The following is a 22,425-nucleotide window of genomic DNA, read 5'->3' as shown; positions in this document are numbered from 1 at the left end:
GTGTGAGCTGATTTAATTCTCTTATCTCCCTGTACTGATTAGCAAGGGAGCCCCAAAGAGATTAATTTCTGAGTACCCTTGCTGGAGTTGCAGTGCATTCTCCCACCTTGTCTCCTGGTCAGGCCTGGAGCTGGCACATAGTGTCTGTCTGCTGAATAACAGTTTGAGGTTTGAGCTGTGCAACCAAATCACCTGTGGTCATAATTGTAAGACTGAAACATGGAAAAGCAATGATATTATGCTTTCAAAATTGTCTGAGAACCACAGGCTTCCTCTGGGGAAAAAAGCAAGGGATGATGTTTTCTTTCACAAAAAAACTGATAATTCTACTTTATATCTGTTTTCAAGGCATGTATGCTTGGGGGTTGAGACTCAAGTAGAAGCATGAAGTGCATCCTGGGAGGGGGTAGAATGATAAAAAAAGCTGCATGAGGGTTTTTGTGTTCTTTGCATCAATTTTCTGGTTTTTTATGTCCATTTGAGAAGGTCTCTCTCCTTCCTGATGTCTGAGGGACAACTGGTGGTGTGGAGTGAGGCAGTTGAGCCAAGTCTTGTGGACTGGGCTGAGCAGTGCTCCACTCCTGCAGGTTGCTGTTCAAACAGGATTAAGCTTAACCAATTCCAGTCATAAACTGTCTTCTCTGGGCAGATTCCTGTTCCCATCAGCGCTGCTGGAAGTACCAATACAACCTGCATGCTCCAATTTTAGTCTCAGCTCTGGTAAATTTCATTGCACTCTTTGCAGCACCATCTTCTCATTTCTCTGTTGTAGCATTTTGTATTTTCACCCACCATCAGAACAAGGATATTTTTGTTAAAAAACAGCATTAGTAAAGTCCAATGGGGCTATTGGGAGATATTTCCATATTTTATCCTAAAATCTTTTGCAACAGTGGCACTTGAACACTTCACATTGTTGGTGCTGAATCTCTTTTGTGCTGGCCTTTCACCTTTTCTACTGGCTAAGTCTGCAGGAGGAGGCTGGCTCTTTAGTTGTGCTTATGCATTTTGCATTAAATATTGAAATTCTGACTTCTTGCTCTGCCTCCAGCTTGTGGAGTTGTCCTAGCATCCCCCTGGAAAAGTTGGAGTATAATAAACAAGCTGTCTGCAGAGACAAACAGTTCTTCTTACTGATGACAAGAATTTTGATAAGTGTTTTGACCCTTTGATGTATTTGTGTGGTTTCCCTGAGGATTTTCTTTTCTTTCTGTTCAAATTCATCTGCTGCTTTATGTATATATTGGGGACATACTGTAATTTTTAAAAAATCTTTTAAATATTGTTGTGCCTCTGAATTTCAGTAATTTTAAAAAAGCAGCCTTTGAATATTTATGTTTCCTCTATGGTTCCCTCTCTTGGTACATTCTGTACATTTTAGAAGAGATACTGATCTCATACATTCTGTTCTTAAGTACAGAAGGACCAACGACAATCTACTGGAAAAATACTGAGTTGGGTTATGAGCGGCTCAGGTCAGTCAGGCTCATATTTCCTGAGAATGAATGACAGTAGAATTACAAACACTGGTTTTCAGATTCTGTGGCACTCAGTGTTCAGAAACAAAATTTATAAAATAATTGAGAAATGTTATAAACCAGTGATCTTGCTTTAATACGCTTCTCTGATCCAGATTCTCACTTCAAACTTCAGTAACTTTCATGATACTAGTTATAATAATGTAAGTCCTGAAGTTCTATGAACATGTTACTGACAATTTTTATGTGTTTTAGGCAGAAAAAAAGTATGATTTTTGACACAGTGATTTGAGATTCATTAAAATAGTGTCCTGTAAACTGAAATTATTTTAGTAGTGGTCTGGATCCTCAAAGAAGTTTGAGTAGTGCATCTTCCTTCCTTCCTGAAGTGTATAGTAGGAGTTTTGTTTCTGACTGACATTAGTACATGACTGACACTTAGTTGTAGTGAGTATCAACATAGTAAAATTGAAAAATGCAGTTGCAAAGTAAATACAAGAGGAAAGCAAGGTAAAGAAATGCAGCTAATAGAAAGAGTATCACACCTGACCCCTTTTGTTGCCCTCCATCTCTTTCTGAAAAGTGCATTTGTCAGCTTACAAGACATTTGGAACATTAAACCATTTTGGAAGAGTAACTGAATGACAATAAGAGGCAAAAAGTTTTTGGTGCTTTACAGATTTTGCTTTGATTGGGAGGAGTGATCTGTACAGTAGTACGTGCGCCTCAGAGTTGGAAGCCACCTTTTGAAAATCCTCCAAATCTTTGCATTCAGACTGCTGCTGTAATTTCTTGACCTGAGTAAGAGGTGCCCTTGGAAGAAAAACTGTAGGAACTTGCAACGTTATGCAGGTTTGCTAAAACTTAGGAGTAGAAATAAAACCTTTTACCAGAGCCCCAGGCTTGCATCTCAGGACTTCAGGAAGATAGTGCATAACTTCATAACTGAAGAGTAACAAGATATCCTACATCAACTTTGTGGCTGAAATGTAAATAGGTACCTAGCACTGACTTTTTAAACTTTGTAGTAGTTTTTGTTTACCCTGATAATAATAATGAAGAGCTTGAAAAATGTCCAAGTTGGGAGCACTGGGTATGTTGTCTCATGCATGTGCAGAAATCACTATTTTACTGTGCCTGGTTATTAAGATTTACTGAGGTCTGACATTTATTTATTGCATGTTATTTTTCTAGGGCACCTCAATTTATAAATGTATTCATTGTTTATAGTCCTTGACACAGGTGTCTTTTTCCATTTCACCATATCCTTCGTTCTGTTCAGATTCTCTCTTTTTAAAGTTCTGTTCTGTTGAAAGGTATACAGTATTTAGGAATATATGAGGAGGGAGGGTGTCATAGGGTGGTGAATGAAGAGCACTCACTTCTGTTCCTTTTTTTTCTTAAGCCAAGAGACTGTTAAACAAAAGTTCAAGTTTACTTTCCTAGTCAAAAATGTGTGAAATCTCTCAGTCTGTATGCTGAAAGCTGTGTTGAGTATATCCTGGGCTTTAGTAATGTCTCTTCAGGAGCTGACTCTGCATAGTACACACTGGCCTATCATCCCCAAATAAGGATGGAGTTAAGTGGAGTCAGAAGCAATGCTGTGGCTGTTCCAGTTAGTGTGAGAGAATGGAAAATTTACCTATTCCATTGCTCCCAAAGATGAAATGTATGCTATGAAGATGATCAGAGGGCTGGAGCATCTCTCCTATGAAGACAGGCTGAGAGAGTTGGAGCTGCTCAGCCTGGAGAAGAGGCTTTGGGGAGACCTTACAGCACCTTCCAGTACCTAAAAGGAGCCTGCAAGAGAGCTGAGAGAGACTTTTTACAACGGCATGCAGTCATAGGACAAGGGAGAATGGTTTTAAACTGAAAGAGGTTAAGTTTAGATACTAAGAACAAATCCTTTACTGTGAGAGTGGTAAGGCACTGGAACAAGTTGTCCAGAGAAGTTGTGGATGCCCCGTTTCTTGGAGTGTTCAAGGCCAGGTTAGATGGGGCTTTGAGCAACCTGGTCTAGTGGAAGGTGTCCCTTCCCGTGACAGGGGGTTTGGAACTAGATGACCTTTAAGTTGCCTTTCAACCCAAACCATTCTAGGATATGATAGAACACCAAACATCCATAGCTGAAGTTTGCATGAAAGATAGTTGAGGGACTGAAGTGTAATTCTTGGGTTCTACCACTTAATGAAATGAGCTTTTCAGTTCTGACAGAGCTCACATCGGAGACTAAACCAACAGATTGCCTCCATGTTTTGCAGATTTGATAGAAATATATTTGTTGGTACAGTAAAATCACAAGTGAGCAATTCAGATCTATAGAAGACCCTGTGAGACTGAAGGAAGCTAAGAATAAACAAGTCACAGCTGCTTGAAGGAGCTAGCTACTCTTGAGAGGTTTCTCATGGGAGCTCCTCAGGTTTCTCACAGCACACCAGATAGGTTCTTGAAAACATCTAGGATAAGTTCTCCAAAACACTGGACTTGTGAGATACAGATTTTGGCCAATTAAAGTTTCTAGCATGGTGGTGTGTAACTCTTTTTAGTCAATAAGCTGTAGTTCTAACCCTGTATAAACTGTGTGTTGTGTAATAAAAGGTCTTCACTATAAACTTGATAGGCTTGTTGTGTGAAGCCCTTTATCTCTGCAGTATATTGTTTACTTTATATGTTGATGCCTTTTTTTTAATAACTAGCTGTCCCAACTGAAAAAAAAAAGAAAGCTACATTAAATAGTACATAAATGCAACACTGATATTTATTTCTACTGTTTTTATTTTTGCATTAAGTGTAAAGAATGCAAGTTTGTAATTTTCAAGCCATCTCAAACAAGAAGAATCTTCTGTTCACAGTAAAACACATTGCTGCATGTAGAAAACCTCTTGACAGCCATGCTTGGAAAAATTTCTGATTAAGAAAGCATACTACATCATAATGTTCTGACAGGTTGTGTTGATATCAGTGGACATTGGGGTGCAGTGGAAGTAGGGACTCTATTACTTTGTCTGTCACCTTTGGTTGATGCCTTACTGGAGGAACAGCTCAATGTTTCCACTTTGAGATTTACTGAGAAACTTAATAGAATAAAACAAGAGAGTTTTTTCCAGTTGCACCATAACACGGTAACTTTTCAAAACCGTGAAATATTTCAGGGCTTTTTTTTCCCCTGGTGAGCTTTATTTACCAGTAGTGTCTCATACCAGCTCTTTTAATCTGGGTGATTTGGAAACAGACTAAAATGTTTTCATCTACTCATAAGTAGCTAGAACTTGAGCCAGTGTTTCCCAGAGATGATGCCTGTTCTTGAGTGATTAACCAGTCTGTAGCTGTAAGTTCTTCAGACTGTAGAGAAGAGGTTTCCAGTTAGGTTGTCTGTGGTACTCACCTCTATCCTATTTTCTGTAATATCTGATGGCTTTATGTTACCATTCAGAAAAATTCTAAGCCACAGTAGATTGAAGCGCAAACAGCTTGTAAAGCAGGTGGGGTTTTCTCTTTCCTTGTTCTTTTAATCCAATGTAAAAAGCACTCTAATCTTTGTCAGGTAGCTCTTAAAATGAGATATTTAGGTCCCATAAAACTTCATTTCAGTCACACGAATACCAAAGTTGGATTGTGTGCCTCTTTGCTATTGCACTCCCTGATTTTGTTGTGTTGATGACTTTTGTCTGCAGCTATGAAGATTAGAAACATTTTTATACCTTGGATTTTGGGGCAATTATTTGCATTAGAGCGTTTCCATGTGTTCCAGCCTCTTGCACCTTTGTGGTCAGCCAGGGGAGCCTCTTCTGATCTCTTTCCTTTGTGCTCTCCATTTGGAGCCTTTTCTCTGCTTTTAAAGTTTATTGACTTGGTGTTATTTTGCGTGGCTGGCAAAGATCTCAAAATAATGTGTTAATATAGCTAGTGGGGAAATTAATTTAATGGAGTCCTAATTTTCTTGTATTGGATAAACTTCAGTTATAGATGACCTTTTGAAAAGGAGATTTTAATATAAGTGAGAACATCCATCATGATGAACTGAAGATGGGGTTTCTTCTGTTTTTTGCTTTGTTTTGTTGGGGTTTTTTCATAAGATGAGCCACATTCTGAGGAAGAATACCCTATTTTCACTGGTTGTGACTGTAGTGGCTGCTTATGTGTAAAAGTAAACTTAAAATTTTATTTGTATATGTGTTTAATGCTGTTTACAGCTTGAAAATAAGGAAAACATTCCAATATCTAATAATTATATTTATATCTAACATTCATGCTAATAATATGCCAGTCTAACATGTCATTATTCACCTAGATGCTCCAGAAAGTTGGCTAGCTTTTGTTTAATTTCAGGGTTGTTTTCTGAATAGTGCTGCTGGAAATATCAAGGGGAAAAAGAAAACTCCCTTTTTGTCTTCCTGAATCTCAAGCAGCATTAGTTTCTGGTGGGGATTTAGCAATAAATGTGCTTTTCTCTACTCTCAGCACAAATCCTGAGATTAATTTTACTGTGAAGTATCTTTAGGTCTTAATTAAAACTGAAGTTATTCATCCTGGTGAGAGTGCCCAGAGAGACAATGCCTCCATATCCCAGCCTATTAAATTCTCATGGATTAAGGGAGATGTACTGCATGCAGTACTTTTAACTTAAAGCCTAATTTGTATATATGCATTATTTTAAGTTAATAAACAATTGCACTGTAGAAATAAGAGAATTGGAGAGTGTTGTGCTAAATACAGGGGAAACAGGTGAAGTATGAGAATGTTTTCTCATAGTGTTTTTTGTAATGTCTTTAAACATGGTATCATGCAATGAAGCAGCTACAGTGAGAAGTGCAATGAAGCTATTCATGAGCTAAAAGATTGGGTTGTTGCAAAAAGTGATTTTACAAGTCTGAGCAGAACTGGACTGAAATAATTCAAGGTCCTGTGGTGAAGTAATGGAAGGCTGCTGAAGAATGGCTCCTTACATATATATTATGTATATTTTAAATTAATTATCTTCTTATGATCATAACAGTATAACTAGTGCCCATTGTATTTTATTAGCATTGCCTTAGAGATGCTATATGGTTATTTTCTGTCTTTCTCTTCCTCCCATCTTAGTGGAATTGGTCGAAACTGGCCATGGGCCTCTGGTGGAAGCAGCATTTTGGCAGAATTTGGGACTTTGCATCTGGAGTTTGTACATTTGAGCCACCTGTCTGGAAACCCTGTCTTTGCTGAAAAGGTTAGACTGCTCAGTCAAAGTCATGTTGTAAGAGATAAATCACATACTGGGAGACTAATATCAGTGGGGAGAGATTTGGATTTTCCTCAGCTGTAAGCATTAGTTGCATTTTCCCTAATCACCAAAATCATCATGATTTTGTATTAAAAAGTCAAAAATCCCTTCCAAAATTATTATGATGCATCTTCTTATATATGGTCCCATAAAACACATGATGTTTATGTTCTAAATTGTTGTCACATTAAGCAATCAGACTGTAGAGCTTTCTTCAGTTCTTCACCTGAATGGGGTGTAAACAAATGCTCATGGTATATTGGGGATAATAACTGATGTCTAGGGAAAGCAAAGCAGCATGGTGATTTCAAAAAGTTTATTCTTCAAAATGATGTATAATATCATTGCTGTCAGCAAGGTCAGAAAGCACTTCCATTGCACTGACCTATACAAAATATGCTTTGAACTCTCTTTGAGGGAAATAAAAAACCATTTCATCCTTTGACAAAACAGTTGTTGTGATAGTAATTCTTCCAAAATTTGATAACATTTTATCATACTTTGTATTTACATGAGCTGTGGAAAGCAACTCCTCCTTCCCTTAATTCCCACCTAAACAATTTTGCTTTGCTTTTTGATGTTTAAGTAGCCAGCAAGTCCTGTTTTTTATAATACATTGTATCATTTATCTTCTTTTTTTTTTCTCTAATTAAAACTTATATTTGTTTCAGGTTTGTATTCTTACTGCAGCTGCCCCATGTTACCTAAAACTGATATTGTTTTAATAATCTAACTAATAACAAATCTTCAAATATTTAGGAGTAAGTCTAAAAGCAATGGTCAAATCTAAAATCATTACTGGGTAAGGGCTGAATGGATTTGCTACAGTACCATTGTCAGGATTGGAATAAATATTGTGAAGCAAATTCCTAGCAATTTTCATGTATTTAGGGGCGAATTTGAAGAAAGTTCCTCTTAAAGAAATGTGATCTGGAGGAGATAGATAGGGAGGGAGTGGCAGCACTAAGGAATAGCCACAACCAAATTTACAACATAAGTTAATTACATTTTTGCATTTATGGTAATTTAATGTATAACATCGTGCTACTAAGAGACAATGAAAGTGTGTAGCTTAACATTTCTAGCCTGTTCTCTTACAGAGTGGCATCCTGCTCTACTGCAAGATGCTGGAAATCTGTTTGTGTAAGCTGTTCTTAAAACCCCTTAGAGATTGTGATTCCAAAGCCCTCCAAGGGAAACCATTCCAGGGCTGGTGCACTTGATAAAGAGGAAGAAACACTGGAATAAGCTTTGCAGCAAAGTATTCATAGAAGAACTCATTAATTGAGGTCTGGGACTCATTGTAGCCTGCATTTGGGCAATGAGTAGTGTCAAGATGCAGGAGACAGTTTGTGTACTACAACAGAAATCCTTCTGCAGCTTGGTATAAGCTGACTTGTCTTCTCTTTCAGCAGCTAGTTCACAGGATCTCTAGGCATTCAGGGTGTTATAATGAAGCTGTCGGTACCTTTTTGTTACAATTTCTGGCCTGCAGCGCTCAAGATCCTCATTCTCCCAAGTTACTACATTTGCTTTTTCTGTGAATCTTAAAAGTGTAACTCATTTCATGTGCTCTGCAATGGATTGTACTGCTGGGTGACTCCAGCTGCAGAGCATCTGGACTGTAATTGTTTCCCCAGGCACCTCATTTGTAGCGAGCTCCTTAGCAGTGCCAGCAGAGTGCTCAGGGCTGCCTGGTTCCTGCTGGGCAAGCTGGTTGTATGAAACTCAGCTCCAGCAGTGCTCTCCTTTCCAGACAGAACTCTTTTACAGTTTGCTTCCACATCTGAATTAGGTGATAGGCTTAATATTTATTACCATTTCTTTTTTAGGTGTATGAGGAATATAATGCTGCCACTGCTGAACTTAGTTAAGGCAAATAGCCTCAGTCAATTTTAGTGTCCTGGAGGGGAGTGAAATAGGGTGCATGACAAGTCCTGAACTTTGGAACTTGCTTCTGTGGTGTTCTATTACTGCTGACACTTGACACAGAAACTCCAGAGGTTTTAAGGAAATCATTTGTATGATTTGCAGCTTTGAGAGTCTTTCTTAATAAAATGGTTGCATAGAGGTATTCAAGTATATGTGTTGAGTAAGACTGGTGTTTTTATTTTCAGGCATATTTAGACTTTAAGACTTTTGTACCAACACTGTTTTGTTTTATTTTATGGGGAAAATGGATCAGTGCTCAGTGTTTTGTACCCTTCCAATAGGTAATGAATATTCGAAAAGTTCTAAATCGACTGGATAAACCAGAGGGCCTTTACCCCAACTACCTGAATCCCAGCAGTGGGCAATGGGGCCAGCGTAAGTAGCTCAAGTCTTTGGTACTGTGACCTGTCTATCAGTGTGCTCACTGCAGCCATTAACTTATTTCAGTCACTGTTACATGTTTTTTGGATAGGTATGAAGAACTTTTATAATGTATAGAAACTCACATTATATTTGTGGTTCTATAAAATGTAAAAAATGCTACAAATACAAAATAATAATCCTACTTGCTGTATCTTAATGTACTTTTTTTGATCTTTCATTATGTCTTGTGCAAGCAGGGCAATGTCTGAATATGGATGATTTTGGAAAAGAATTGGTAGACTACATAACTCTCTTACTCAGAAATCTAAAGTGCTCTCTGAAGTAGCTGTTTAAGGAAACATCAGCTCATCTGAATCAAATGCCGTATTTTTAGAGTGGTGTGGCTCCACTGGAAAAAAAAAAGTAGTAAGACAAGTCTTCCCAGTTAATACTAGCTGTGATTTTTGATGATGTTTAATGCCAACAACCAAGGAAGCAAACTAAACAGAACTGTGTCATGATATTAATGCCTTTGGAAGCATTACTGAAGACACCAAAATAAGAAGGGAAAGAGTATAAAGTGTTAAAGTATTTGAAGCCCTTAGCCCCTTCCTGATGACTGAGCCTTTCTTGTTGTACGTTGCTTTCTCCAACCTTCATAGCATGTCCAAAATCTACAGTGTGCAGGATCATGATTCTAGAGAACTTACTGCTTTTTCCACTTTTCCTGCTTAGGTTCAGTCTACCACCATCTCATTCATGCTACTCAGTGTCCTTCTATTTTTTCTTCCTTAGATAATAGAATGAAAACAAGCAAGATATGCTGTCATGGTCTGAAAATATACAGGCAGATAAACTGGTCCTCTAGATTATCAGTGTATGAGCTGGTTACACAATATAACAGAGAGAAAGGACTAGAGAGGTTTTTGAATATAATTGTTTAAGATTTGCCTAAGGTGGAAGTGAGGTTCTACACTCCTTATGGGACTGGCCACAGTTTGGATAGATAAAGTAATTTTCACAAAGACAACTGTCTGCTCTCTACCATGCCTTGGACAAATTCACCCATTATCAGCTTCACAAGAAACAATGGTCCCCTACCCTTTCACCACCAGGCAGAAGGAGGGGACCTTAGAGATGGAAGGGAGTTTCTGCTCGGGGTGGCAGGTGAATCCCTGTCTCAACATACCTCACCTTCCCAGGTACCCTCATACAATAGTTATGAGGCTCTGGAATCTGAATACCAGGGAAAAATAAGAATCTTGACACAGGCCCACCTGGGTTGGAGGCATCACCTGGGGAAGGGCATCCTGCCACTGCATCATAACCATCTCGATTAAGAAAAAAAATAAAAAGAGTAGTAGTTATTGGTGATTCCCTTTTGAGAGGATTGAAGGGCCCTAAATGCTGGCTGGACCCAACCCATAGGAGATGTGGTGTGTCCTTGGGGCCCAGGTAAGGGAGATCACCAAGAAACTTCCCAACCTGGTGTGGCCCACAGATTATTACCTGCTACTGGTTTTCCAGATAGGCAGTGACAAAGTCCCAGCAGGAAGGCTGCAGACAGTTGAGGGATCTGGAGCAAAAGTTGTGTTCTCTTCTCTGCTCCCAGATGCAGGCAATGATGGGACAGGTGAATACCTGGCTTTAAGTCTGGTCTTACCAGCAGAATTTTGGGAGTTTTTATCAAGGGTCATATGACACCAAGCCTCCTGGCAAACAAATGGGACCCACCTGCCTCAAATGGGGAAAAGGATCTTAGCTCAGGAGTTACCTGTGCTTATTGAGAAAGCTTTAAACTGATTTGAAGGGTGAAGGGGAGTAGCCAGGCTTGGCAGAGGTAAGGTGTGGGAAGGGGAGAACTATACCCACCATCCAAGTAGCAAAAGGAGGCTATAGAGGGGATACCCCCAACAAGTACAAGCAGCCAAAGATGTAATAACATGACCGGACTATGGGGTATCCCTTTGCACCCCTACTGGGATATTGACACAATCACATACTTTCTATAAAGTTGCCTGTACACCAATGAATGCACCATGGGGAACAAACAGCAAGACCTGGACATCTGTGGGCAGTTGCAGGGCTTTGACCTCACTATGATTACAGAGACATGGTTGGATAGTTTGCATGACTGGAATGCTGTTGTGAAGGCTACACATTGTTTAGGAAAGAGACCAGGAAGGCATGGTAGTGGAGTTGCCCTCTATGTGAGGCAACACTTAAAATGTGTCAAGCTTTGATTGTGGATGATGAGTGAGTTGAGAGCTTATGGGTTAGGATAAAACGGCAGACTAGTAAGGGTCACACTGTTGTGAATGTCTGCTAATGCCACCTGATCAGGAGAAAGTGGATGAGGCCTTCTACAGGCACTTCAAAGCACCTTCAAAGTCACAGGCACTGGTGACTGTGGGGGGCTTTTAAGCACCTGAAATCTGTTGGAGAAAAAACACAGCGAAGCACAAACAGTCCAGGAGGTTCCTGAAAAGCACTAATGACAACTTCCTGACACAGGTAGTAGAGGATCCTACAAGGAATGGTGTGCTGGGTGACCTCATACTGCCGGATAGAGAAAGCCTTGCTAGAGATGTGAAGGTCGGAGGCACCCTTGGATATAGTGACCATGAGACTGGAGTTCAGTATGGGGTGAGGGGGAAACAGGAGGGCAGCAAGTAAGATTGTAACCATGGATTTCAGGAGAACTAACTTTAGCCTCCTTAGGGATCTTCATGGAAGACCCCATGGGAACTGGTCATGCTGGGAAGAGGGGTCCAAGAGACCCAGTTGATATTCAAGGATCATTCCTCCAAAGTCTAGAATGATGCATTCTGGTGAGCAAGAAAGTGGGCAAAGGGGGCAGGAGACTTGCATGGATGAACAAGGAACTCCTATCATTGCTCAAACATAAGCAGGAAATACACGGGAGATTGGAATCAGAGTCAAGCCACCTGGAATTAATATAGGGAGTTATTATAGCAAGTAAAAATCAGACAAGGAAGGCCACACCTAGGCAAACTTTGCATCTACAATTCCATGGACCCTGATGGGATCCATCCATAAGAGCTGAGAGAGCTGGCAAACACCATAGTGAGGCCACTCAAGATCATCTTTGGAAGGTCATGGAGTGCAGCGGAGGTGCCAGAGGACTGGAAGAAAGCAAATGTCACCCTGGTCTTCAAAAAAGACAAGAAGGAGGACCCAGGGAAACTGCTGGCTAGTCAGCCTCACCTCAGTCCCTGGAAAGGTGATGGAGCACCTCATTTTGGAGGCCATCACTAGCCACAGGGAAAGCAAGAAAGTGATCAGGAGGAGTCAGCATGGATGTAGTAAAGGCAAATCATGCTTGACCAACCTGATTACCTTCTCTGATAAAACAACTACCTGGATGGATGAGGGGAGAGCACTGGTTATTGTCTATTTCAAAGTCAGCAAAGCTTTTGACACTTCTCTCACAGCATCCTCATCGGCCAACTCAGGAAGTATGGACTGGATGAGTGGATGGTGAGGTCAATTGAGAATTGGCTAAACAACAGATCCTAGAGGGTTGAAATCAGTGGCACAGGGTCTACTTGGAAACCTGTCACTAGTGGTGTCCCCCAAGGTTCACTATTGGGTGCAGTATTGTTTGGATGAAGGTTAATGCCTCCTCAGCAAATTTGCCAATGACACAAAGATGGGAAGAGTGGCTGATCCCCCACAGTGCTGTGCAGCCCTTCAGAAGGATGTTGACAGGTTGCAGAGATAGGCAGAAAACAACTACATCTGTGAGCCAGGTCCAGTTAACTCTTAGCCATGGAAATTCAGGTTTTTTCCGAGATGCATGAGAGCAGATCTTCCTAGTGGCTGAGGCAGTTGGTGTCTCAGCCTTCAATGTTTTAAAGCAGTCAAAACACTTGCCCTGCCTTACGACCTTTTCCATTTTTGTATTTTTAATATAACTGCATCTTATGCACTCCTCATTCAGATGAAATGCCAGTTTTTGTTGGTGTGCACAGGAAAATTTATAGCTTATACCAGTTTTGTTTTCCAATAATATCTAGTATTGACAAAAAATTAGCTTCCCATGCATGCAAATGATGAGCACAGATGCTGGTGCAGATCTGTCCCTAGCATCCTGAAGCACCAAAAACATATTCCATCTTGTTGCATTTCTTCTGTATCAGTTGCACTCATTCGCAGACACTGACTAATTTTTTCCCATAGAGATCAGTATGTGAGTCTTGAAAGATGTTTTGAGGTTGCTTTTCTAGGCTGCTTGCAGTTGATTAAAACAGAAGGAAAAAACTCAAACAACCAAGACCCTTAATTGGTATAAGACAGAAGTATTTTCTCTCAGACATCAAGTGGGAAGGGAAGAATGGTTTCTCAACATTTCTTCTCCAGCAGTGCCGTAACTGTGAAAGCCGCTGCTGGATCTCTGCCATTGTTCCTGTAAATTCATTTAGCCCTTGTTATTTTGACAGTAAACTGACAGTGATTTGCTGCAGCATGCTTCAATTGGATTTGTCTACTGCAATAATGTATATAATAACAGGGCTTATTATTGATGAAACTGTGCTTGTGCTATTTAGTTTGCAAATGTCAGAGGTTTCTATGGTAATTTATTTAGGCAACTGTAAAGGTCATTTAAATGCTGCTGTTCAAAGATCAGCCTTTGATCATAGGAGATATTCCCGTTGTTTTAAGAAGCCTCTTTTCCTTTTGGATCATGAACATTTAATTAAAAAAACGGTGTAGTCTTTCTCATTCAAAAGAAGAGGGAGGGGAAAAAAAGCTATTTAAAACCCATGTTTGATGGTACAATGTATTTGGTAGGCACAGGAACAGGATACGTTCAAAAAACTACATTATTTTTCACATGTCATAGGCTAGTGGAGGAAAAAGATACTGTTGGAAAAGTTTGAATAGAAAAATATATATCTTCTACATTTGCATGGTGTTGCAGCCAGTCTGGAAGGTGAAAGGAGGCTTTCAATGAAGAGAAGATACAGTGGAGTTTAATTTCTCTGTTCTTTTGAATTCCACCAACAGGGGCATAACTTGGAAATTAAGATTAAAATTAGATGTCAGGAAGTGTGAGCACAGTACCCCTAACCCTTCTGCATCTCATTTTATGAGCCTGGATTATCCCATGCAGGGTTTTGGGGTTTTTTTGCTTTTCTCATGCCCATGATTTTGTGATGTGACTCATGGACTTGCTGTGTGATTTGTGTAACCACATCTCTGTCTCGGATGTCTTGGGTGGAATTGCTGGATCCCTTCCTTGCTGTAAAATTGACAGTTATAAATGAGTAGTTCTGGTAAAGCGTTTTGAAATCCTTTCACTGAAGACTTGATAAATGCCAAAGCACGCAATTTTACTAGGCAGCACCAAATTTTAAAAGAAAACCTCTAGCTAGTGTTTTTAGACCTGGACCTTAGAAAAACACTTTCCATATATATATATATATGTGTGCGTGTGTGTGTGTATATATATGTGTATGCATGTATGTATATATGTATACATATATATATACATAGTTGTAGTATTTGAAATTATGGTAGCCCATTAAAATCTTGCCAAGAACCTTTTAGGCTCCTGCTCAGCAAGTGGGTGCAAACCTTGTACCAGCCACTGAGAGCATCACTAACTTTCCCATCACTGGTGCAACTGGTGTGGAATGTCTGACTTGTGTGGTGTTAATGTTTACAGAGTCATATCCTAAATTGTTTAATTGAATAATCACAGTATCAGTAGTACCAGAATGTTTCATACAGTAAGTATAGGGTAGAATAAAGCAGTAACACACCAATAATCCTCTGTAGGTGCGGATATGCCTTTTTTTTTCCTTCCAGAGCCACTGCTGAGTTGTGAGAGCAGTCAGATGTTCAAAAATGTAGTATTATTTTTAAACATATGGCTCAGCATTTTGAAATACCACTAAATAACCTGAAATTCAATTCTCCAGTAAGAAGCTAAAAGCCTTTTTTATGGAGTGACTTAAATGGAAAGTTAGTGAGTAAAAGAACAAATAAAAACAATGCATGCACATTAAGAAGGGAAAGCCTTTATCAAATTGGAGAGCACTTTATACTTTTTTACTTTTTTAGAGTAAAAAGAACTTAGTTTAATATGGTTTTGTGTGGGATAGATTACATGAATTAGAATCAACACATATAAATTCTTTCTTCTTTGTCGTGAACTCCTGAGGCATGTTGTGGATATTAAATAACTATAGTGCTTTAGCTAGATTAAAAACTTAGCAGTTAAAGAAATAATTCACTGTATATACCAGTAAAGTTTTTCCTGAGGTTCCATGCCTGTGTTTATTGAAGATGTTGTAGAAAGAGATCATTAAATACACTGTTTCAAACTGTAATGGTATTTTATTGCCCGGGCTGAGGATGAAATTGCTGTTCAATCTCTTTCTTCCCTATTAAGATCATGTCTCCATTGGAGGGCTTGGAGATAGCTTTTATGAATATCTGCTCAAGGCATGGCTGATGTCAGACAAGACAGATGAAGACGGCAAGAAAATGTATTACGATGCTGTTCAGGTAAATAAGATATTTAAATCTTCCTTTCCATAATAATCTAATCTATTATAATCCTAAAGAGACAGGCTGTGGGGACAATGTGAGACATTTATGTATTTGTCACCACAGGGTGTTTTTTTTAAAGAATTAGTTTATGTTTTAAAAAGACTTCTTCACATAGAACTGAAATACAGATACTATGGAAAAGGGGAGAATCTTGAAGTACAACTATTTTTTTCAACTGCAATATAGTCAGTTGTCTCTGAAGGAAAAAAAATAAAAAATAAGCAACAAAAAATGCATCTCCAAATAGCTCTCAGATAGACACTCAATTGTTTTTCCTCAGTCTTCTCTAAATACATATTACTCTTGTCCATTTCCTTTATATCCGGAAGGAGATTCCTTTCTTGTCTTTCAGTCTCATATTTCATCCATCAAAAGTGTTTTGATTGTGGTCCACACATGGATCAATGTATTATGGTAGATAATTATAACAGGAAATTTGTTGCACAGTATTTTTTTGGTACAGGAGCATATATTAACCAGCTTCTGTGAAACAGCCAAATCAGACACAAGAGAAAGCCTTCAAAAATAGGAATTGTTCATCCTTACATTTCTGTATGGTATTTTATTTATGGTCCTGCTGATCTGCAATTTGCTTTGTTATTGCTGGTATTTCCTTAATATGCTGTTTTGGGGAAAATAATGGGCTTGTGACACCAGATTGAGACTTGAGAAGTATTAAGTTTAAATTCATATTTACAGGCTTTCCTTCCAGTCTTGGGCAAATGACCTATTTTCTTGGTTCTTTGCTTTCATATATATGTATAAAAGAGGATAATATTACTTCTTTTTTTTCCCTGTCCTTTCATCTGTTTCGACTGGAAGCTGTCTAGGGCCAAGACTTTTATCTTATTGACTGTATGTATGTACAGTGCCTCTACAGACAGGGCTTCAAGATGCTAAGTAATATCTGCTTATTCTTTCATATATCTGTAAACGTGCTGTCCCTAGGGAAGTCATAAGTCTCTTTTTACTTTGCATACACAAAAAAATGGTGTCGTTAAAAAGTACAACTTTGACTTATTGCAACTATTTTTTTTTCATGAGAAAGTCATATTGAGGGAGGGTGGGATCTCTGGTGGTAGTAAATTTGATGACCCTGCTAAGAAAATCCTGCCTTTAATTTTGTAAGTGCAGATTTGGATGCAGTTGGCTTCATTGTCACCACTAACATAGTTTTAGCTGCAGAGCAAAAGGTGGATTTTAAATTAGGTTTGAGTGCATTTGAGGCTATAACATAAGAACAGTGCTACTGTAATAGTTCAGCCATTGGTTGGCAGCCAAAAAGAGAGAACAAAGTGTCTGATAATATGATATCAATTCCTCTTACCGTGTAAGGCATTTTGAAGCACCTCAAAGCTGCTTCTAGCCTTCTGCTTCCATTGGTTTAATAACATCAAGTTTTTCTTCTAAATACATTCTCACACAGAGTCTAGTGCAGTAAAAAAATGTGCTTTTGTTTGTACAGCTATTCTGGAAACCACTGCAGGTAGACTGTTCCAAATGCGGTGTGACCATCACCCTTGTTGGCAGGACCCTGAGTGTGCTGCCTCCTGTCCTGCAGGGAAGGGGCACGTTGATCCTGGCTGACAACAAATAGTCTAAGAGACCCCCATGCCTCAGTGGCCACTGTGGGGCTGCTTCTGCTAAGGCAGAACTTCACCTTTCCCTGTTGTGAGCACAGCTGGAATGAGGTACATCAGGAAGTCTCTCTCGCCTTACACCACACGAGCATGTGTGCATCCCATGCCAGCGGCAGGGTGGCAGCATGCCTTTATCTCTCCTGAGCCAGCCTGAGCTGCCCAGCAGGTTAAGAAATGCCTGCTGTTGTCTGGAGAAGAGGACCAGGAGTGCTCTGAAGTGTGTCTGTGCAAGCTGCAGCAGCGTGGCTTTTTTTAAACTCACACCTTAACTATACTAGGATAAATGGCCTCACTGGGTACAGAAGTTGTCACAGGCATCTTAAGCTCCTAGCAGGGAGCAGAAGTGGTAATGGCCACTACACAATGGGACTATTCTCCCTGCTCAAGTTTGAGCTGCAGGAGTAGAGTTGTCTGGTCAGCAGCATCACCAAATGTGACAATATCAATGACAAGGTCTGAGCTCTGCTGTGTAAGACTATATTTAATATACCTATTTTCTTAATATTTTTTAGTAGTACTAGCTCTTAACCAGTCCAAGCATCTTGTCTGATGAGAGTACTAGGGTTTGAGAGTGCCAGGTGATCATTATAAAGATCATTATAAAGATGTGCTAGATTTCCTTATGCTGCTGTTGTCCTGTTGTCTGTTTTCTGTACTGAGGGAGGTACAGCTGTACCAAAGTTGGAAGTGTACATGCAGCATTAGGAGTTGCAGCTTGATGTTGTAATGTAGCTTGTTCAGAATGCAGAGGCAAAGTTGCAGTCTCACAGAAACTGCAGAATGTTGGTGCCCCACTGAGCTGCCAGGTTCTTCCCCAGGGCAACTAGCCTGATTTGAAATCCATCCTGATATTGGCTTTATTGCTATCGATCCTTTACTTACCTAAATTAAAGCTAATTTAAGAGTCTGCACAATCTGCAGTCTTCCTTTAAGACTCATCCTACACGTTTTGGGCATTCTGAGTCTGCTTCATATTTTCTTAGATAAATTTCCCCTGACACTTTCAGAATCTTTTTAAGACTATGCCAAAGGGAATGGCATGATTATTCCTGGCCATTTGGTTCAGCATGTACCCACCAAATTCTGAAAGAGTGATGTGAAGGTTTGATGCCCTAATTCAATATCATCTGCTATTCAGAAACCACAAATGAAAATATATGGTGAGTTATGTAAGTTCACTGGGACAAGCTGAAATCCATTTAGATAAAGCTTTGCAGTTATTTTTCACATTGTTCTTTAAATCATATTTAAAAAACCAATAAAGAAGTTCTTTCTATTAGAATTTTTTTATCACCTATAGATTGTATAATGGCTTAAGTTAAAAGCAATAACTAAGATGTCAAACTAGATTTTAAAACTTCTGGTTACCATGAATAAGATGCATATTTGGCTGAAACTATTTAAAGAAGAATTTATTTCTAATGGGAAGAGGGACAAAGATATTCTTGTTTTGAATACTAGCATGTATTATGAATATATAAGGCCGTCAGAGGGATTCATCAGCTCTAGAATTCACACAAAAAGACAAGTGAATGTATTTTAATGTTATTTTTTTCTTTTTTGAAAAGCAATACATGTAATGTCCTGTTTCAAATAATATATGAAGTAAGAGATCTTCTTAAACTGGTTTCAATGCATAGCACACACCATTTAGTTACAGAACAAAGGTGTATTCAGCTTTTAGCCATATTTTGAGGATATAGCTGCCAATTGAATAATGTATCACTCTTTGCAAGTATCCAGGATAAGAATCATCCCACTCTTCTCAGGTAACAAGGTGATCTCTGAGGCACAATTGAGTAGGTTTTGTAAGAGAACATAATAATTTAGAGTAAATATGGACCTTGTGGGTTGACATATCTAGTCTGGCAATGGCAGTATCACAAGCAACTGTGTCAAATCCTCCCCTCTTGAATGTGTCAGCCCTCATTTTCTAAGTTGAAGAGATAATTTCCCACTACTCCTGTAAATAGGTTGTCTCACACGTGATGTCTGAACTGGTCAGGTATCTTTTCCCAGTTTTCCCATTACATGTATTTATGGCCATTGTTTCAATCTTTCATTTATTTATTCTCTCTCTCTTTGACGCTGCCTTCATCCCCTTCTCAGTGTATCTCTAGAGAAGTGGCACATCTAAAGGCTGTAAAGAGAATGATAACTCATCCCAGAAGAACTTCACAGGAAAAGGGAGAATTCCTCACCAGCCCTTCCCAAGCAGCTCAGTTCAGTGCAGCCCATGGTGTCCCTATGGTGTCAGTGAGATAAAGCAGCTGCTCTCTGCAGTTTTACCATGAGTCAGGGTGGTTTACTTTTAGACATTTAGGTTGTTTACTGTTTCTTACTGGGTAATAACTGCTCAGAAGATGATAAAAAGAAAACTGTGATATCTGGAGAAGATAGCATATAGAAGTAGAAACAATGGAAACAGCCACAAGAATAGGTGGTGTGAAGCAGTGCCACAGCTGCTCTACCAGATTTCAACAGCATTCCTGAAAGTCAGCTTGCTGCTGGGCTGGGCTGCATGATGAAGGTATGCAGTAAACTTCTGTGAGTACATCAAAAAGCGAAAAAGTATTTTTGGCCTCAAGATTTTGAGATTTTAGACAGGAAATAAATAGAATCACTTTTTATTTTTTTTATAATTTTTGGCACATTGCTAACTTTAGAGATTAGCTTTGATATTGTACACTACCAAAGCAAACTTTGATTTCGATTGGGGGATTTTTGGGGTAGATTTAATTGTTAGCATTAAGTAGTGAATATTTTTCAGAGCTGTTGATTTCAGCCTTTCGGATAAATAAAACAAATCCATGTAGATCCTTTTCTCATTGAAACAGGGGAGAGAACAAACTGTTGTTAGCAAAGCGAACCCATGATATTGGCAGATAGGCCCTTTTCATGTCTGGAGTTTCATGACAGTCTGTTTAACAGTGGTGACAGTTTGGTGGTGGTCTGTGCTGATTGCAGTTTCCCTTAAGTTGCTTGAAGTGGTTTGCTTTGTGATTTTAGTGATCTTAAAAACTGCATAATTGATGTGGACAGTGACAGAACAGCAACAACTCAGTTATAATAGTTTGTCATACTGGGTAAAGTGAAAAGTATATTAATGAATTGAACATTTAGTACTCTAGCATTTCTTGGCATTAAAGAAAATACATAAACAGAGCAAGCAGGTGCTGCAATGGGAACCCATCTTAGACTGAAACAGTTGGTACAGGGGACTCAGCATTCCCTGTGTATACTTTCATTTGGGGCTTTTTTGTTGTAGCAGTGGGGAGGCATTGTCTGTAACTTAAATGTGTTAAAATTAATAAACAGTTTATTTACATGTTTTGTCAGCAGTAGTGTTTAAAATATTTATCACCCAGATGCACTGGTGTTCTGTGCATAGTGATAGTGTAGCTGTACCATGTAGGAACACAAGATTCATTACACTTAGCAGATGAGCATGTCCAGAGGACTCACTGTTCCTTGTTATTCTCTTCACTATATTTCCACTCTTACCAAGAGTGTTGAGGCTCTACAACTGCTTACAGAAAGCATCAAGACTAAAGACAGGCTTCTGCAGATTTTTAGGTTGTTAATAGTTCACTTATAACTGCACAATGTCTTATGTTAGAAGACAGAAGGTATTCAAATTTTTGCTTACTTATGGACTGTCAGGAGAAGCAGCAAGCTGTAAAGTTATTAGAAGTCTTTAAGGAGGATTTTAACTAGAAAAGTCCACTCAGGTTTTGCTCATGGCTTTGCTCTTGTGATCAGAGCAGCCATGTCCTTACTACTCATGCTGTTTTCCCTTCCTTTCCTGATGACAAAAAAAGCTTATCTGGAACAATGGAAATTTATTCTAGAATATTCAGAAAATGCATAATGTAACAGTTTTGAGAGTGATTTGGTTTGATTCTGGACAGACCATTAGTACTGTTTTCAAGATATGAATAAATTTAGCCTTCTGGTAAAAGACAGCATTAAGTACATTTAGTGCTAGAGCACTGGTGCTCTTAGAGATACTGATAGGTCTCATACAGGGATAAAAATAATGTTTTTCAGACAAAAGTAAATTGTCAGCTTTCCCCTAGAACTTAATCATCATTTTAGTGATCAAATGAGTAGGTATCAAGGTAGTTAAATGGTTGCCAATGTTTCCATTTTTAAAATGTAGGCATCTCTATTACAAGCACTCATATTTCATTGCACTTGTGAGCTTGTCTGCATAACATGTCTTAAGTCAAAGAGCAGCAAGTGCTTTAGTGCTTTCAAAATGTTTCTTACATGTTGTGTTTAAACAAATGGACATTCTTTTGTGTTCGGATTTCAGTTTTGATTTTTAAAGCTCAGTTTAGTAAGCAGTGAGAACTGAAGGATAAAATGCCATTTCTCTTTGGCATAAGAGAATTAATTAAGAATTATTTAACTTATTTGTAACAAGAGTTTAAACTTCCTATTCCAGCTATAAACTTTTCATAATAAACTCAGTGAAATTTTGGATAAAGTATAAATATGATTTGTTATGAAGGCTAATGAAGAAAAGTATCTATATCAACTCAACAGAGCAAGGGAAGTAAAAAAAAAGTCGAGAAAAGAGACAATTAATTTAGAAACTCACTGCATGAAAACCCACAACAATCCTGACCTGCCTGCTGTGTGCTGTTTCAAAGCAATAAAATGTATTGGTGCAAACTGTAAATATAAAAATAAATAAGTAAGCAGCTGACATTACACATCTTTGAATTATTGTAAATATCGCGTGGTAGAATTCTCTTTCGTCCTCACTGTTGCTTCAAATCATCAAAATACTGTTCATGAAAAGTCCTAGGGGAAGAAAAATATATTAAAAGTTTGAACTGAGATAATTTATAGTGGTTTGTTATGAAGATGCCTGCAGAGTTGCAATTGTCCCCAAAAGAAACATTATAAACCCTTGAAATTTAGAACTAAAATAATATTTTTGAAGTTTTAAATTTATTAAGGTATGGAAATTTGTAACTATTTTGTAGGGCAGTTTTATCTCCAGCTACAGTGACATCTTGAGGTGGGAAATGAAACACCTGGTTTTTGTTAAAACAGCAGTAATCATTGAAATTCATTAATCATAATTTAGAAGTTACTGTAAAAGGAGAGGTAAAATGCCTAAGTGCTAGAGATAGCAGAACTGCAACATTACATGGCA

General features: G+C 38.7%; 1 protein-coding gene across 1 annotated transcript in view; it reads left to right on the top strand.

Annotated features, from left to right (window-relative positions):
• Positions 1-22,425, top strand: part of MAN1A1 (mannosidase alpha class 1A member 1) — a 146,735-nt gene that overhangs the window by 109,457 nt on the left and 14,853 nt on the right. Inside the window, exons 6-8 of the mRNA XM_071548977.1 lie at positions 6,561-6,684; positions 8,952-9,045; positions 15,455-15,570. Of these exons, the coding sequence (XP_071405078.1) occupies positions 6,561-6,684; positions 8,952-9,045; positions 15,455-15,570 (334 nt within the window). The remainder of the gene's footprint in view (positions 1-6,560; positions 6,685-8,951; positions 9,046-15,454; positions 15,571-22,425) is intronic.

The sequence above is a fragment of the Pithys albifrons genome, chromosome 2 (assembly GCF_047495875.1).
Source record: "Pithys albifrons albifrons isolate INPA30051 chromosome 2, PitAlb_v1, whole genome shotgun sequence".
Taxonomy (NCBI): domain Eukaryota; kingdom Metazoa; phylum Chordata; class Aves; order Passeriformes; family Thamnophilidae; genus Pithys; species Pithys albifrons.
Note: the sequence above shows the minus strand (reverse complement) of the source record. Positions and strands in the feature narration are given on the sequence as shown.